Consider the following 19011-nt stretch of genomic DNA (forward strand, 5'->3'; position numbering starts at 1 on the left):
GTCACACACCACTTCCACCTTGTCCCTCTGGTTTGTCTTGGAGGTCACTTAGGGGTTCCCCACCTGCAGCTCTTCACCAATTACTATCACTTCCCCGTACCTTCATAACTGTCTGGTGACGTCTAGGTAGTTCACACAACACATTATTTTCTGTTGCTGAAACTCAGACAGACATCTGAGGAGGGAATGAGAATACTCATGAATAGAGCTGGTACGGAAATGGATTCCCCATACTGCTTTGTTGCTATTAAATTTCAGTCAACTACTCTTTCTCAACAATGCGAAATAAAAAGTCAAAGTTATGTTTGGTATGTATAGCTAAAGACTTGTGGCTGACACTAATTTAAAAACACAAGATGCTTTTTAAAGTGTTAATTTTGAAAAAGAATTCACTTTGCCCTGTTATAAAAGAATTTTCCCAAGTGTCAAAAACCTAACATTTTCTTCTATACTTTTGCACATGGCTGTGAATTTGTAAAATCAGTTAAATGAAAACAGACTTACCTACTGAAAACTCAGTTAAAAATAACCTACTGTATGCAGAAGTGTTTTAGTGGCCATGACCCAGAGATGACAAAAAGTTAAGAATGACTCCAGCATTAATTTTTAATTGCTTTTATATAAAAATACATTAATCATAGAGTGAATCCACCGTGTTTTTTCTCTTGTAGTACAATAGTGCAAAAAGCCATTGCTAAGCTGATATCAAATGGGCCTATCAGTGGCTTCTGGTTTCAATGATATTTTAACCTTAAAACCTCAAAGTCTAGGCAAAGAAATACAAGTACTTTAAGTGCAGAAGAATGACTTCAGTTAGTTATTTAATGGGGCAGACATATTGTGTCTCATTTTTACAGTCGTTTGATTAATGGGAATGGTCTGAAAATGCCTCTAAAGATGATGACGTCTGTTGACAGGGTTTGTGTGTTTGCAAGTGTGGTTCATGGGTGGGCCACAAGCTGGCGGCACCAGACTACGTGTTCTGGTGTCACTGCTTTGACAAAGCTGACATGAAAGCATAAAAGTAGATATTTGCTTCTATGTCTGACTCTTTGTGTAGCTTTTACTTTACTTTGGGGTAGGGCTTCCTTTAGCACTTGTGTAAACCTTAGTTACAGTTAATAAGTAAACCTTTTAATCCCAAATGCTGTACAGAATGAATTAGAAGAGCAACTGCAGTCCATCTCACTGGAAGTCCACAAACTTCACTATTCATTTTTCCCAAAAAATTAATTATCAAAGCTGTCAGAGAAAAATGTGAGAAATCGCTACAAACAAGTATTTCTGTTCTAACCCAATCATTTGAAAAAATCCCTTAAACTTTTCCCATAGGTAGAAGTTGACACTATCTTGAAGAAGGAGGCTTTCTACAAAAATTCCCTTTGATTTTTGTTGCCAGACCTTACTATTGTCCAGATAATGATAAACTTAGACATCGTAACATTCATTCTGCCTGTGAAGCATCTCTTCTGAGTCAGACAGGTTTTTGAATTTTTGGCAACATACCAAATGTGTAAGCTGTCTCCTAACATTTCATGGAAATCCCAGAACTGTTCATCCGCCTACAAGCTTCTGTTTTCAATGGTGGTGATAACAAGTCAAAGCCAAGGTATTGTTGTATGGATATCCCTGGCATAATCCTACACTAAGCAGTCTCAGGAAAACCAGCCCAACCTGTTAAATGACTGGATGTTGTAAAAACAAGAGAAGCTGGGCACAGTTTAACTGGTACTAATTTTTGTGCCTACATTGAAGAGTTCTGGGAAGACATCTTCAAGACCATCCACACAATTAAATTAAAATTAAATCAAAAAGTTTTCATAATGATGATCTAAACCATTTAGATACTGTCCTGGGTCTGGCTGGGATGGAGCTGACTTTCTTCATAGCAGCCGTGTAGCACTGTATTTTGAATTTGTGATGAAAATGGTGTTGATAACACACTAATGCTTTGGCTACTGCTGAACAGTGCTTGCACTTCATCAAGGCCTTCTCTTTTTCTCGCTCTTCTCCTGCAGTGAGGAGGTTGGAGAAGGAGATTGGGAGGGGACAGAGCTGACCAAAGGGCCATTCCATACCATATAATGGCACGGTCAGCAGGCAAAGCCCAGGTAGAGGAAGAAAAAAGTGCTTTCAGCTTCCAGGGTGGCTGCTGTTCTGAGACTGGCTCAGCATCAGTCTGCCTGTAGGAGGTGGTGAGTGATTTTCTTCCTTCATTTTTTGTCTTTTTCCTTCACCTATTAAGCTGTCTTTATTTTGACCCGTGATTATTTTCAGGTTTATTCTTCTTATTTTCTCACCCCATCCTGCTGTGGTTGGGGTGGTGAGTGAGCCGCTGAATGGCTGCTCTGCTGCTGGCCAGGGTCAACCCACCGCATGAAATGGAAAGAGATGTTACAGCAGGGCTAGACATAGAGAATAAAGATGTGCTTTTTCTTGAAATATCATTATTTGGAGGTCACCAAATAGGAGCAGCAGGATATGTGGATTAGAGGGAACAAGAGATTTTATGCTCGTGCTTTACTGTCACTGCTATCAAATCCTGGGATCCTACGATCTACGATGATACTCCGAGGCCTTCGTTATCTTAAAGGCTGTCAGGCAATCAGTCAAAAACTGGAGAAACAGAGTCCAATTACACCGCTGTTTTATCTCCATCCTGACCAAAACCTGGCACGAGAATTTTATTTTCCTCCTCTCACACCCTTGCCTGCTGTGGATCATTTTCCTTCCTCAACATCATTCTCTGTCTGTCTGTCTTCTCTCTCTGCCCCGGCCCAAAATAGGACAGTTGATATAATCTTCAAATGCAGCAGGAAGATTATAAAACATGGGTTCCCCCCTATAATGGACTTTCCATCAAAACATAAGGGAATTAGCGATATAATTTAACTGCTTTCCTTCCTTTTTTTCCTGCATATTTGAAAGACTTTCAACAAGAATTGTCCCAGTAGGGCCCCGAAGACTGACATCATATGTTAGCATTTAGTGTTTTAACAATGGGCCAGGGTTTAATTAACCTCCTAGCCCTTTGGGAGACCTGAGACAGAGGATCCAGTTCCTCACAAAACCACTGCTGCTTCTCTTGCAGTTACTGAGCTCATTAATTTCTCTGATACTGTACTTAGGCCTACAGCTATATTTTATTTTGGTCAACTTAAAGTGCTAAATATTTTAGAGAGATAATGAAATTCCTTGTCCTGCCTTGCAGAAACCATCATTTAAACAAACCAGTAAGAGAAAAAGAGCTGAAAGGAAAACGAGGAAATCGAAATTCAGGAACAGAAAGAGGGGTCAAATATGTTGGCTTCCTGCATTTATTTGTCACCTGTGACATGTGGGTTTGCATTTCAAAACATACAGAACAGGACAGAAGGGAACAAAGAGAAATTTAACCCTTTAATTATTTACATTAACCACCATATGATATATATATATATATATAGCACATCTCAAACCAGCTCCTTGCTCTGACACAACCCCATCTTTCAAGTCAGACTTCATCCCTCCTCCAGGAGGCAGAGGTCCCAAAAGCCACAGAAACTGCCCATGAAACATCTAGCCTGACACAAGCCGTATAGCATGAGTCATGTTATACTGATGGGACTGCCTGATGGCAGTGACTATCGGCTATATAAATCTTTTACTCATCAGTAAGAGCAAATATTACAGTGGAAGACTAACAATTGCAGCCATGAAAACTTTTGATGAAGACAATTTTAAATTCTGTATGGCGCCCTACAAATCCCACTCAGAGAGAAGAGAAATTGGGGGAAAGTGACCAGGCTACAAGATCAGCGTGGATATACAAAGTAAAAGTAGGAGAAATAAATGTCAGCTATTGCTTTTGAAACAGTTAATACTCAAACTGCAGTAAAAGAAAGTTATCACGAAGAGCAAGCACAGTCTGCATTTTCAAAAGTGACAAGTGAGTTTGTGTCCCTTGTTTTGGGAGAGAGAGGGAGCTCATTTTTCCAAGTTTGCTTTATCTCAGGCACCCTGAACCCTGGTTCTGTAAGCATCCATCTAAGGGAGTCACGGCCCCCATTCAGACAGCACACTGCAGGTGCCCTTGTCTAGAAACCAGGCTGTTGAGTAAGGAGGGAAGGAAGAGACGGTGCACATTGCTGTTTGCACCAACCTAAAATACAGACAAAGCTGAGATGCACACAGGTTTGGAAAACAGAAGTCTCTTCTTGGTCTGGAAATGTGCGTGGAGCCTGTTCATTCAGACAGACGTCTCCTAGATTAATCTATTCCATTACAATGCACCTCAAAGTCAAGATCCTTCACAGTGGTGACCTCCTTGGTCACTGAGCCTATTGCTATAAAAGATATGATAATACTCATACTTAGGAGAAGCATTCACACAAGCTCTGGCTGGCTACAAACTGCCCCAAGTTCGGCTTCTCCTCTCTCACAGAATCATCATTTAAAGGGCTGATATAATTCAGCTCCACTAATGTGATTAGGGAAAGTTTCAGGCACCTGACGCCCAACAAACTGAGACAATGAAGAGAATTTGCTGACTGCTTTGCTGAAGACCACACCAAAGAACATTTTTGTATGTGAATATAATTCTTTCTTGCCAAGCAAGGTTGAGAAATTGGAGAGGACTGTAGCATCATGATGGCCTGGTGCAAATGATTTCTTGGGAGTTAACAAATCTTGACTTGAAACATACATGATTACCAATAGAGACAGCATTTTGGACACTGTGGAAAAGGAAAAAAAAAAAAAAGCAATTCAAGTGACCTCTCCTTCCCTTTCTGAAAAGCAAAATCCCATCCATTCATTTCAAAATGCAAGGTAAAAGCAAAATGTTGTTGAATTCCCAATTACCAAATGCTTTTTCTCTGTACATTTTGCTGTAAAAGATATATTTTTTTTTCCATCAGAGATCAGTCAAATTCACTTTTCAAATTTTTTTGGTGATTAAACATTTGAGATCAGAGTCAACAGTTTTTTTCTGTAGTCTTCTAGATCTTTTCTATACTAGTGTCTCCGTCTCTTTTTTTTTTTTTAATGGGGGCAGGGGAAGGGAAGAGATGAAGATGTGGGAATAAACCACAAGCGCAGCTGTATTTTGCTTCACTTATCAAAACCAGCTAGCAAGGCTAGGACGTATTTTGGTTCAATGGAAGCATCTATATTGCAACTACAAAAACTAATGAGGAGATTGAATATCTATGAAATTCTGTGGTGATTAAACCCTTAATCCCACTGAACGACTGACCTTAGCTCTAATCTCTGAGAAAGGGGACGAGCACTCTACACTGATGGGAGATTGTTGGAAGCGATTCCTACTTATTTAACCTAAGTTTGCCTGTTTTCATACCTGTGTTGTTTACATCTGTGCAGATGGCCAATTTGACAGATGAATGAAGTGAGTTACTTTAGAGTTGTCTGGAAGGAATTCATCATTTTCTGCACATGCATATAACTGTCTTCTGTTTCAGCAAATCACATATTTGCCACATATTTATTAGTGATACTGTAAACTGATACATAAGTGCTTTCATTTTTTAAAGAAAATTGTTGGGTTATAGAGCTGTGATACAGCTTGATTCTCAGCACACACACACAAAAAAAACAATTAAAAATATTTATGTCCAGCTGCTCACTTAAACATGAAGATTGGATATAATATTTTATTGTGCTGTATAAGATTTTTAAAGTTTTGGACTTGTAAATAATTTTGTATTTGACTGTGCCAATGAAACAAGTCTTGTTATAACTAAAGTGAAACAGAAGTTCTGGGTAAATGCCAATAAAAATGTTCAAAGAATTGGAAATGATCATTAACAAGCCAGTGTACTAGAGATAAAACTGAAAGTATTCACCTGCTGTATGGGACAAGACCTGTTACATGGATGCTGTAATTATTTTTAAAGAACATTACTGGCCAAGCGCATACAGTTAAGGTTGTGCTGAACGAAAAACCTAAACAATGTGTCTTCTGTACATACTCAAAGCACCTTAGCACAATGTCACTGTGCAGTAAACACTTATGAGCAATACACTGGTATTTATAGCACTACCTTAGATTGCATTTAGCTTTACACATGTATGGAGTGTTTTTCATTTTTTTACCCTTTATGGCAGGCAACTTTATAGCATGGCCTTCTGTATCTTAATTGCTTCTGTTAAAGATCGGAAAGTATAAATTCTTTACGTTTAGGGTTCTTGATTCTGAAGAAATTGCACATTTCCAAGCTGAACAGTGGATTTATTAGAAACAAATCAAAAGAACAGGATCTCAGTATGCGGTACAGAAAGTGAACTTTATGAGTATTGAAGTCTAATACAAAGAAATTAGAACCAACAGAGGAGCACTAGTATATTAACCCTACACATGCAAAAACCTACAATATAAATACTTACGCTTTAAGGGCTGCATGTGAATGCCCTAGCTACAACTCTTTGCTCTGGGGTTGAAATATGGCCTTTGGCCCAGCCTTGCCCTCGCATCTCCTCCACCTCTACGTACCCACCTGCCCACGCCAGGCTCACACCTGCTCCAGGACACACCTAATCATAGAAACATGAGGGTTGGAAAAAGACCTCCAAGATCACCTGGTCCAACCATCCCCCTACCACCCATGTCACTCACTAAACCATGTCCCTAAGCACCACGTCCAGCCTTTCCTTGAACACCCCCGGGGACGGTGACTCCACCACCTCCCTGGGCAACCCGTCCCAATGCCTGACCACCCTCTGAGAAGAAACGCCTCCTAATTTCCAACCTAACCCCCTAACGAACCTCTGAGCCAGCTGCCGGGCGGCTGCGACCCGCACAGCACATCTTCCAGACAAAAAAAAACCCAGCCGGGGTCGCTTGAAGAACCTCCACCCCCCCCGCCTCGCCGCCCACCGCCCCGCTCCCCGCGGCCGCGCCCGGCCGGGCGGCGGCGGCGCTCCCCGGAAGCGGTAATGCTCCGCGCTGCTCCAGGAAGCGGATGGGCCCTGCGCCTTCCCCTCCGGAGCGGCGGGGAAGGAAGGGAAGGGAAAAGAAGGGAACGGAAAGCAACGGGGGGGCCCCGGCGGCAGCCCCCCGGCGGCGGCGGCGGCGGCGTCTCCATGGCGGCGGGCAGGCGGGGGAGCCGCGGCTGAGGACGCCGCCCGCTCATGGACCCCGCCGCGGCGGCGGCCGCCGAGGAGGAGGAGGGCGGGGAGAAGCCGCCGGTGATCTACACCATGGAGAACAAGCCCATCGTCACCTGTGAGGGCGCCCGGCAACGGGGGGTTGGTGGTTTGGGGGGAGCGGGGGTCGCCCCGGAGCGGGTGGGCGGCTGCCGGCCGCTCCTTCCAACCCCCCGTGAGGAAAATGGCAGCGGGGAGGGGGCTGGGGGCAACGAGGGGGCTGGTGGCACAGAAGAGGGGCTGGTGGCACTCGAGGGGGGCTGAGCGGGGCTGATGGCACACGAGGGGGTCGTCTCGAACTGGGGGTCGCCCCCTGGTGCCGTGGGGCGGTGGTCGATAAAAACATGTGGTTAGGGCCGTTGGGTGCTGAGGGGAGGACACGGAGGTATGGCCATGAGGGAAGGACACAGAGGTATGGCAGTCAGACTCGAGCCTCAAACTTCTGGCTGGTGTGGCAGTGTGCAGGGTGTCAGGAGGAACGAGGCGTCTTCTGCTGATGTTGTTAAATTTAATCCGTAACTACCGTGCTTTAGTTTGATCTCAGCTTATTCGGCACGCCGCGGTGGTGAATTAGCCCTTCCAGGTGTCAGAGGTAGGCAGCCGGGACGCCTGGACGTCGGTCCGGATGGAAAACGCGAGCCCCTGCGCTCGCACAGGCATGGCGGGTGGCACACAAAGTTCACGTAAAGCCAGCACGTGAACTGCAGCTGTAAGGCTGCCAACGCCGCGGGACGGCGAGCGGGATCGGCCGGAGAATTCTGCGCTGGTCAAAAGTAACGCTATCGGTGGCACAAGAAACAAGATATTTGCGTTTTATGAGTAAAGCACTGGGAATGCTTCATGCGCTTGTGCAATAGAAACTTGTTTCATAGTTGTGTGTTTTCTTAGCGCAGAGTAAACATTATTTTTTGTGACCGACAATTAACATCTTCGATATTGGTATTTAGAAAAATATCCAACTGCAATTATACAGTACAATTGCAGAATTCTGTGTGTGTATATACACTATTTTCTTCAGACTCTGTCCCATAAATGTGCTCTTCTTAAACTTTCTCATTGATTTTGGATGCAGTTCCGAATCTGAAGTCAGTGATATCTGGGCTGAATGTGCAGTACTCATCTACTTCAAGACACCTTTGAAAGCCGTTTCAGTTCAGGTGAAAGATGGAAAAATGTGCATACTGGAAACGTAACGGATATCTTTGCCATCCTTATTGGTGTTATGGTACTGCTCAGGCTGTGGTGGAAAGCATTTTAGGTTTGCTGGTTTTATGTTGTATCCCGAATCGGAATTGGCGTGTGTGTGTGTTTTTTGTGGGGGAGGAGATGGGGTGCCTATCAGTCCTCACTGATCCTGTATGATTAGAATATGTAAAATGCCATTCAGCCTGTTGAAGTACATGTAGTTTTACCTCAGGGTTGCTTTTTTTTTTTTTTGGTGTTAAATGCAGGAAAGAACTTTGGTCTCTTTGAGCAAGGAAATTTTGAAAATTCCAAACATTAAATTTCATCAGTTTCAGTCAAACCCAATTATCTGATTTTAAAAATAATTATGACTTTCACATACGATTGTATTCTGAGGTTGCAAAATATTTTGCACTCATCATCAAACAGTATGATGGCAGCATACCTACAAATGAGATGCAAGGTGAATGTTATATATCACTTGTGCACCTTGCTGCTGGACTAAAGGAGTCATTCCTGGGGCTGTGAACAACTGTGACAATAGTGTGTTTACTGATGCGGATTGCAACGGATGGTCAGAGTCAACTGAGTACAGAAAATAAAGCTAATTGAGCAAAAGTGCTCAGAGATGACCTCTCTAGTGAATGTGGTAAGAGTGACTTGCTATCATTTTTAAACTAAAACATTTACTTTTAATGGTGGGAATGCATTTTGCTTTAGCTGCTTTAGTTTCCTTTCTTCTCTGTCCAGAGAAGATGACTACTTGGAGACTATGGAATTTCAAATAATTGCATTCAACGTAAACGACTTACCTGAGGGAAAGCTTTTCTGACCGTTACAGCGCTGGTGATTTATGAGGAGATGAAGTGTGGTCTTTCAGGACAGGGATTGTTGACTCAGATTTGGTTTGTTGGAAAATACATTCAAAGCTACAATATTAGAAGCTGCTCAGCCGATACAACTTGTTTTATTGTCCTGATTTCAGGCAGTTGAAGTTGTCCAGTGTAATTGCTCCCCCCCTAGTTAAAACTAGTCATAATTAAAAATAGTCAAAAAGACTATATGAAGGAGGAGTGAAGGTTAAGTGAGGTTGTGTCTCGGAACATAAGTATTTCTTTTTGCTACAAGACTTAGATTAATCTCTGTCAGGTAAACATTTGTATCATGAAATACTCCTGTTAGCTTTCAGGGTTTCTTATTAATGGGGAACTGAAGAGAAAAGTTTGTAGGGTTTTTTGGAATGAAAGTTGTTTTCAATGCTGTGCATACAGCGATGTTTTGTAAACAAATGTTTTTATCTACTTGAAATAAATTTGAGAGTACTCTGAAAGGCGAGCTTCTGCAGAGAACAAACTGGCCAAGAGTTGTACTTTCCAATCTGTGAGTTTGTCTGTATTGTAAAAGTACTCATTTGCTGCATTGGTACAATCCCGTACACAGCAGTCTATGTATATATGGGCTCTGGCCTGTAGAAAAAAAAAAAAGGTAGCTTCCCTGGGGCTTGTATAATTGATGCCCATAGCAAATGCAGTTTTTGACACTACTCTTTCCATAGTAATTCCATGCTTTTTTCCCTTGGGATATGTATGTAGCTGCATTAGTCTTGTATTTAAGGTATTTGTATTGCTGGAGAATTTAGATTAATAGAAGTCAGTTCTGCAAACCAACAGCTTCTGAAGGCATTTTCTCTAAACAAAACAGACAGCCTCATTTTTGAAGCGTGGAAAAAGTAGTATGTTCACAGAAAGATGCAGTTCCTCTGTTTTTTCCCCCATTTTCTCAAAGTGGCAGCATCCCATGTAGTGCCGGGTCATTCCTGTCAGTTAGATCTGAGTACCACGAAGGCTCCTTTCCAGATCAGCTTGAATCACATTTTTATAATGTCAGTCTGGAACCCAGTAGGGACCGTCACTGTCCAGCTGTGGTTGTTCTCACTGTGGCACATCACTTTACAAACTGGTGAGTCAGCTTCTAGCTTTCTCGCTGCTGTAGAAATAATCTTTTTAACATCGTTAATTGTTTTTTATTTGAAGAGGCAAGTTGAGTGTTTGCCTCTGACATCTTGAACTTAGGTACCTTCTTTGCAATATTGACTTGACGTAATCTTTAAGATGATGCAGAGTGCTTTCCTAGGAAACCTAAGCAGTGCCGTTTCCTTCTCTGTGGTCATATTTTAAATTTAATTCGAAAAAGTCTTTGGAACATTTACATAATGTTCAGGCAGATACATACCAACCAAGTCTTCTGATGGAAGAACTTGTCGTTATGTACCTGGCTTGCACTTAAATTATTATCTTTGTCATTTTCCATATAAAGAGCAAGTTGAAGACTGAAGACAATCCTAAATGAAATGATTTAATAGGATTTTCCAAGCTTTCTTACCAGGCAGTTCTTTTGCAATTATTCCCATGTAGTTGTTGAACATTCCTTATCAGCTTGTAGCATCTGTTTTTTTATATATATATTTATATATAGCATGTGTGTGTATTTGTTCTCAGCTGTCAATACTGTTGGTAGAAAGGACTTGATATATCTCTCTGGAGAGAACAGGGTGCATGGATTTCATCTGATCCACGTGCAGAATGTGCACATTCAAGGCAAATGTGCACAAAAGCAAAACCATCAGCAAAACCATTGCAGGCCTGCAAATGGAACGTGTTTGTAAATATCTACAAGAACAGCATAAACAGCAAAGACTAATACAAGGAAAGGGGATGCGGGAGGAATTTCACATCTCTTTGGAGTGTAAGTAAATGCTTACAGTTAAAGATACTGTTCTGGACTGGAAGAGCTTGATTCAAAAGGTCTTTGTAGCTAGCAGGCAGAGCTCTTAAGATGCGTTGAACAAGAAATGGCCTATGTAGGCCAAGTGATGAGCGTGGTTTGCCGCTAGTGAGACCCTTCAAACAGCTGTACCCTGTAGAAGCACGTTCTCTGGTCTCAAACAGGACTCCTGGCTGCATTGTAATTCTTTACTATTGTCTCATTGATCCAATATTATTCTGTATTTACATCTAATTAACTTTGTCATGAGAAGAGGCAGCATATTCTTGTTAGCATAAACCCCTGTTTTGTGAACTTGGTGGGGCAGCAGAAAGTAAAGACACAACATTTTACTAAAAGGAATTTTCTTCTGCAGACTACTAACGAATTAGGTAAAATTTTTATATAGCAATTAAGATGTCTTTGTGTTTCAGCTTTTAGCCCTCTTTTGAAAATGAAGCCAGCCTGGGGAGCAGGACAACTTCTTAAAAACCAAACCCACCACCTTAACACAAACAAAATCTTCCAAAACTTTAGATGGATACGGTTGTAATAGGCTAGTGAATTATGAAAAAAGAATCATAGCAGAACTTTTTAGCAGTGGAAAAGCGGGATCAGAAAGATTAGTGCTGAACAATATTTGGGAATAAAAACTAAACAAACCCACTAAAGTGCAGTCTTGGCACTGGGCTCTCTTGTAGGTATTTGGGGCCTTTTGTCTTGGTTGTCTGGGTTTTTCATCGGTATCAAAGAAAAATATTTGTCTGCTTTAGTCATCTGACCTCAGGAGTTTTCTTTTTACACTGCCTGTGCAGTTAGAGGGTTGGGATAATTTCCTCAAGAGGAAAATATTGACTGTGGGATGTTCAGATACTGCAGTCACAAAGCCTCTAAGCAGCTAAAAAGTTTGGGATGTGTTAGAAAAGAAAAAAAGTAGATTCTCGGGGATTTAGGTGGGTTTGGGGCAGGCATCAACTGAAATGCCAGTGATTTCATGGTTCCTGGGTCAGAGGGCTGTCACACAGAGCTCCTTCAGGGAAACCTGGTGAGGTTGGCATCCTGCATCTCATGCTGTGATCGCACAGACCTGCAGCACAGCAGTGCCCTTCACAGGGGCAGAGGGAAGGGGGGGCGGCTGCATTGAATGCATGTGCCGTAATGTCAGGGAGAAAGACAAGGAAGAAGGAATGGAGAAAACTTCAAACATGGGCCCAGTAACATAACGTTTCGATGCATAACTTGAACCTTCGCGTGGTCTTCTGTAGTGGGGCGCTCAGTCAGCTTTGCGTTACGCTGTCCCCCAAACAAAGGGCGTTCTGGCATTAGTTGCCCCTCCCAGCTCTTGCTTTATGTCACCTTCAAAGGTTTTCCAAAGGATTAGGTTTATGGTTATGATGCGCACTACAGGGATACAGCATGTCCCTGGATATATAAAAACAGTGCATGTTCTTTACTTAGTTGTGTAACGAGGTTTCACAGCCAGGTTCGCAATCCAGACTTGTTTGGGTTAGTTTGGTTCCTCTAGTGCCTGGCCTGGCCATCTGAACAAAACGTTTTGGAGCTCCGTTTGGGGGATGTCAAGTGTTTGTTGGTCATAAAAATTCTTTTTAAATTATGCTGTCTGCCTCATTGTTTGATTTAGGCTTATGGTAAAACCCTTTTAAAACTTTGCAGTGCTTTATTTGCTTTTGATTTCTGGACAGATACCTGTCTGTCTAGGTTTGTTTGTGAACTAACTATTGAGCTAAGAGGCAAAGGGCACGCCTTCTCAGTTTTGTGGGGTGGAAAGAAGGGACACAGACATGCTGTCTCCTTTCTTCCCTTTCTCCAGGAGTGTTTCTGGCTAAGGTATATCATTTGAGCGTTAGTGCTTTCTGTTATTTTGTTAGTTAAAATAAATGTTACTGCTTCACATACAGAACCATCCCATACTGGGAGTGGCATCAGTTCAGGAGTTCCTGTGCTTTTTTTCTGGATTTTGGGGGTGAGGAGAGGCAGAGAGAGGAGGCTACATGTGTGCTTTTGTTCTTTTTTTATTTTTTATTTAGACATCCAGATGGAGAGTGGATTAACTGAGATACACATGCTAAAAAAGCTGAGATGGGTACTCCAGAGGGTATGGATTAGCAGGACTTCCTATACCAATCAATAAAATAAAATAAAAATCCCGTATTCAAATAAAACAGTCAAAGACTTATTAGATTTATTTAAAAAATGGAGAAGTTGCAGAGTATATTTTAAAATTGTGTATAAATGTGTAATTATGAATATAAATCTATTAAATTTAATTCGATTTCTTTGTAGAAGATATTTATGAGAGAAAGAATATAATAAAACGAAAGATGCCCTCATGTAATTATTTTAAGTGATAAAGGTTTTTTATCCCCAAGTCACCATCTCTACTGGGATATTTAGGTCTTGTTTAATTCTGGCAGTACTCAGAGAAGAAAATCCTCCTCTAAAAAGCTGCTTCATTTTCCTCACGATAGGATTCCAAAATTACTTTTGCTTCCCATTCCTACACATCCTTCCTTCTCCTTTTCAGCTCTGTCTAATCATGCTCTACGCTTTGGCTGGGAGTACTTTCCCTCCATTACTGACAGTCCTTGGGGTGAGAGCTTTGTGTCGAGCCCCATCCACTGAAGTGAACTCGCTGTGCTAAAACGGTGCTCAGGCATCCAGCCACATGGCTCTGTATTTACTGCGTGTGCTTTTTTGTTTGCTTGTTTAAATAACAACAGCAACAGCAAATCTTTAAAAGCAATTCTCCAGCTTTTTGTTCTCCAGACTTTTGGTGTTTGCTGTAGTTTTGGATTCCGGGGAGTACTTATACTTTTGGAGTGTTTCATTCAAAATTCAGTGAGATGCGAGGGAAAATTCACGTGTGTGGGTTTTATTTGTTTTTGGTGTGTGTGTTTAATGTTTTCGGAAGTAGATCGTGGGTTCAGCAACTACTAATGCTTCAGAGACATACCCAGAATGAGACCTCTGCAGCGCTTCGTCTCTCTTGAGTCTTGGGCACCTGGCACAATAACCCTCAAAATAATAATCCTGATTTTGCAGGAGTTTTTTTCTGTTATTCGGGAAGGTTGTGTTCGTATTGCCTGCCCCTTCTCCCCGAGCAGCCCGTTACCTGGCAGTTAACAAATTAATGGGCATCTTGCCAGCCTTATGGCCCTTTCCAAGCTGATCCTACTAACCAGTCCCGGTGTTCGTCTCTGTCAGTACTGTGCTAGAGTTGCCCGCTGCTAACCTCGTTTGTAGTGTTTGATGGAGGGCTCAAATGCGCTGATGACAGCGGAGACAGGGTCTGGTTGAGCAGAATCTCAAGTGTTACAGTCCTTTGGGGGTTTGCAGTATTTGGTAGCAGTGTTTGGTACGTGTTCAAAAGATAAGCTGATACAGTTTGCATCGAAGGACCGTTCTTTTTCTTCTAATCATTGAGGATAGTCTTGCACTGATGATAAAACACATTCTTTATATATTCTTCATTCCCTCAAAGCCAGTGCAGGAGGAAAAGCTAACTGGTTTTGAGTCCAATTTAACTTTCCTTCAGCTGATAATGCGATGTAGTCCTCTGTAATAGGAGGGTGCTTCAGTATTATCCCATAGTAGCTTCTCTGTGTTACGGAAAAATATTTTTACTCAAGGTGTTGCATTCTCCAACGTTTCGGGGCACATATGAGATGTTTAGGTGCATACAGAAAGAGCACAGGAACCATGCTATGCTGCTTTCTTGTCAGGCTCGAAGCTTCACGGACTATCACTTTAATGTGGTCAGCGCGCCGTTGCTAAATCACGGAGCCATATTTCACTTTCTATGGGCAGTAATGAGTTGCAAATCAATAAACAGTTCTCCATGGCCTAGCTCATAGAGATGTTGTAACTTGGTATGAGACAGCATTAGCAATATGACTAATACTTGTTTCGGTATTCATTTTAGACCTTTGTTTATGGTATTATATTAAAGATTTAGTGTGGTACACTTAATTCAGACAGAGCAAGATGGAAGGGAAGAGTAAAGCGCTTGTTTAGAAACTTTCTGGAGACTTAAGGCTGGAGCACTAATAATAGAGTGTTTATTTGTTTGTTTATTTTTAAGCTATTCTAGGAAACTGTACCACTGGATAACAGCTACTGTGGTCAGATGTTAGAAGACCTGGCTTTGCTTATTTTGTCATTTAATCAGACTTTTTTTTAGTTATACAACAGGACAGAATTTAAGAATTGATATTTGTAGGCTGCTGACAGTGTATTATGGTGGGCCTTATGTTTTGTTTCACCTTGTGTATAAGCAGCTGCTCCAGCGGTGTTGGTATTTAATGCAGTTGTTCAAAGCCCAAGGGATTAAAGCCTAGCCACAGATCTGCGCGTCTACGTAGGGCTACTGCTAGGGGCTCTGCCTCGTGTTAACAGACCTGGTGTTGCTGAGGGCAGCAACAGCAGTGGGCTGCTTCGTACTGGCAGCAGCCCCAGGGTAATGAGGGGAGAGGAATCAAACCCAGTAAAAAGCACTGACTCTGGTGAAGGAGTTGCTCGTTAATTACTTTTTTTTTTTATCTTTTTTAAAGTTGGACCAGCTATAGGAGTGATACTGTCTTCCTAAGAGAGCAGTTTTCTCATTAGTATGCGCAAAACTGTAATAGGAAGGTATAACAGCATATGTATTATCTGCCGTGTTAAAGTGTTGTATTAGGTTGGGAGAGCACCTGATTTAAAGAAAAATAGGGCAAAAAAAAAGTGTAGTGCTAGACTCCAGTTTCCACGTACCAGAAAAAATTACATCTCTTTATTCAAACAAGCTATTGATAGCATAGTTTACTGATCTTTCGTGTAATTTGCACGTGATGATAAACTAATCTCTTTCATGTTTAGGTGCTGGAGATCAGAATTTATTTACTTCCCTGTATCCTACGCTTTCTCAGCAGCTTCCAAGAGAACCCATGGAATGGAGGAGGTAAATTTACATTTGGTTCTGTTGTACTATTTCAGTGTGTTACTAGATTTGGGAAGGCGTGCATGTGTGCTCTGAGAAGCTCTTACTGTAAATTGAATCAAGTATGACAACTGCCTTAGAAAGACAAAGGTAAACGTTGTGCACCTTAGGATGATCATTTCAGCACTTCAGCTATGTTGAACTTCCCCTGAAGAAAAATAATAGGAGTGCTGTGTTTTTTTGTTGTCATTGGTTTGTTTTGGTATGTGCCTTGATATGCTTTGGATGTTTTGAACGGGATGTGCTGCTCTTTTTCATGAGAATATAGGTAAAATTTAAGTGGAATTAGAGGAAACTTCATGCAAAAAAGACTGGTATGGCACGCTGTTCTGGTGGAAGAAAAATGTTTTGGGCATTTTCCTGTTTGGAATTTTCTACTTTTAGAAACCTTAGAGATAAAAGAAATCTTTTAATGAAAGCTGAAAAGCTTCTAGCTCCTGTTCTTGCAAAAAGGAGCATCTGTAACATTTCAAGTGATACCACATTTTAGTTAACAAACTGCAGTAAGCACAGTTTTTGAGTTTCCAGTACCAGAATGTTTCAGTTTGTTCCTCTTCCACAAAATAATTTTTCATTTTTGAAAATGTTCTGCAACTTAGGTCGTGTTCGCTAATTTCAGTTTTTAAACTTTGCAGGTCTTATGGTCGTGCTCCGAAGATGATTCATTTAGAATCTAACTTTGTGCAGTTTAAAGAGGAGCTACTACCCAAGGAGGGGAATAAGGCTCTTCTGACTTTTCCCTTTCTTCATATTTATTGGACAGAATGTTGTGTAAGTATTAGGAAAGCAAATGAAAAATTGGATACTCAGACTTAAAAATGAAATTGTTTGGCTTTCTAACTGCCCTCGCTGGTATTTTTCAGTTGCTTTTCATGATGTTTAAACAATTAAGCATGCATACCTGATATATTGGAAACTTTGTCAACTTGAGTACTTTTTGCCAGAAGCGGTATTTGTAATGTTGCTTTGTGAGAAGAGGACAGGCTTTTGACTGACCTGTGTTCAGTACTTTGGCATGAAAAAACCCGAGGTCTAACAGCATTATTGCAGTAGCACAGCACACTTGCCACATAGTGCACAAATGTGGCCAGATTATTTCAGTTATCATCTATTCATGAGATGTAAATCTCTATTTTACTTCATTATTTGTGTAAGCAATTAATATACATTCGCAGTCTTAACTGGTGTGTTGGGCTTATGTGGCAAGGTTTTGGTATTGGGGGTGCTGCAGAGGTGGCCTCTGTGAGCAGGTTGCTGCAGCTGCCCCGTGTCAGATCAAAGCCAGCTCCAGCTGGCTCCAAAAAGTACCCACTGCTTTCCCAAGCCAAGCCAGGGAGAGACACTAGTTGGGCCTCTGGGAGAGCAGAGTTAAGGAAGGGGAAAAAAATTTGCTATGAGACAGCAGCTGGGAGAGAGGAGTGAGAACATGTGAGAGGAGCAGCCCTGCAGCCCCCAAGGTGAGTGCAGCAGGAGGGCAGGAGGTGCTCCAGGCAGGCAGCAGCAGTTCCCCTGCGGCCTGTGCAGGGAGAGGCCCCTGGTGGAGCAGGCTGTCCCCCTGCAGCCCATGGGTCCCACACGGAGCAGATCTCCACGCTGCAGCCCCCCCGTGGAGGAGCCCACGTGGAGCAGGTGGATGTGGCCTGGAGGAGGCTGCGGCCCACGGAGAGCCCCCGCAGGAGCAGGCCCCGGGCCGGAGCTGCAGCCCGTGGAGAGGAGCCCACGCAGGAGCAGGGGGTCTGGGGGGAGCTGCCGCCCGCCCGTGGGGGACCCGTGCTGGAGCAGTTTGCTCCTGGGGGATGGATGGGCCCCGTGGTACGGAGCCGTGTGGGAGCAGTTCTTGAAGAGCTGCTGCCTGTGGGCAGCCCCCGCAGGCTCAGTTCGGGAAGGACGGCATCCCATAGGGAGCGGCGGAGACGAAGCGTCAGGGATTGACCACAGCCACCATTCCCCGATTCCCTGCACTGCTTGGGGAAAGGAGGTAGAAGAAGGTGGATGGGAGGAAAGTGTTTTTAATTTCCTTTTAGTTTCTCACTATTCTAGTCTGCTAGTGATAGGCAATAAATTATATTAATCTCCCTATGCTGAGTCTGTTTTGCCTGGAACACTAATTGGTGAGCCCCTTTTCTTCATATTTTCTCCCCTTGTTCTTATGAGTAGGGGGGAGTGAGAGAACGGTGAGGTGGAGTTTAGCTGCCCATTAGTGTGAAACCACCACAACTGGGCAGGATTTAGTAAGCCTTAATTCTGCTTATTTGCAGTTCTGATTCTATTATATATGTCTTTATGTTTTTTCTTCTGTTGGAACAAAATTTGCTGTTTGATCTGGTGATTCACCACTTCTCATCCCAGGACACGGAAGTGTACAAAACTACAGTCAAGGATGACATCACCAAGTGGCAGAATGTTCTCAAAGCTCACAACTCAGTGGACTGGCTAATTGTAGTCGTTGAGAGTGATGCCAAGAAAAAGAACAAAACAAATATCCTTCCCCGAACCTCTATAGTAGATAAAATAAGAAATGACTTCTGTAACAAGCAAAGTGACAGGTAAGGATTCTTTTACTGGCAGACTACTTAACCTTTAACTAGTGCCTTGATTGAATCACTAGTGTGATTCCCCATGTAATAGTTTCCTTGCTCATTTAAGTATCTTCTCTGTTTCCATCATTTAAAGCAATAAAGGGAGGACTTTATTTTCAGTTGCTCATGGATGAGTGGTGGTTTGTAATTGGTTTCAAAAACCTTTCAAGAATACTGAGATCTTAGCAGTGTGCTAATAATCAGATTTCAGAACTTCAACTTCAGAAATAATCAACTTAAAACGTCTGAAGAAACTGCATTTATTCTAAGGAAAATAATGATGAATATAATATATGAAACTATTTCTTGTCTTCAGTAAAGTTAACAAAAATAAACAAATCTGAA

At 42.2% G+C, this 19011-nt stretch overlaps 1 protein-coding gene across 2 annotated transcripts in view; it reads left to right on the top strand.

Annotated features, from left to right (window-relative positions):
* Window positions 1–6946: 6946 nt before the first annotated feature.
* The window catches only part of TRAPPC10 (trafficking protein particle complex subunit 10), a 42324-nt gene continuing 30259 nt past the window's right edge, over window positions 6947–19011 (top strand). For both annotated transcript variants that reach the window (XM_035545941.2, XM_035545942.2), the window contains exons 1-4: window positions 6947–7222; window positions 15967–16048; window positions 16723–16858; window positions 18437–18633. In XM_035545941.2, the coding sequence (XP_035401834.1) occupies window positions 7129–7222; window positions 15967–16048; window positions 16723–16858; window positions 18437–18633 (509 nt within the window). In that variant the 5' untranslated portion in view covers window positions 6947–7128. The remainder of the gene's footprint in view (window positions 7223–15966; window positions 16049–16722; window positions 16859–18436; window positions 18634–19011) is intronic.

This window comes from Cygnus atratus, chromosome 1, assembly GCF_013377495.2.
Source record: "Cygnus atratus isolate AKBS03 ecotype Queensland, Australia chromosome 1, CAtr_DNAZoo_HiC_assembly, whole genome shotgun sequence".
Classification (NCBI taxonomy): domain Eukaryota; kingdom Metazoa; phylum Chordata; class Aves; order Anseriformes; family Anatidae; genus Cygnus; species Cygnus atratus.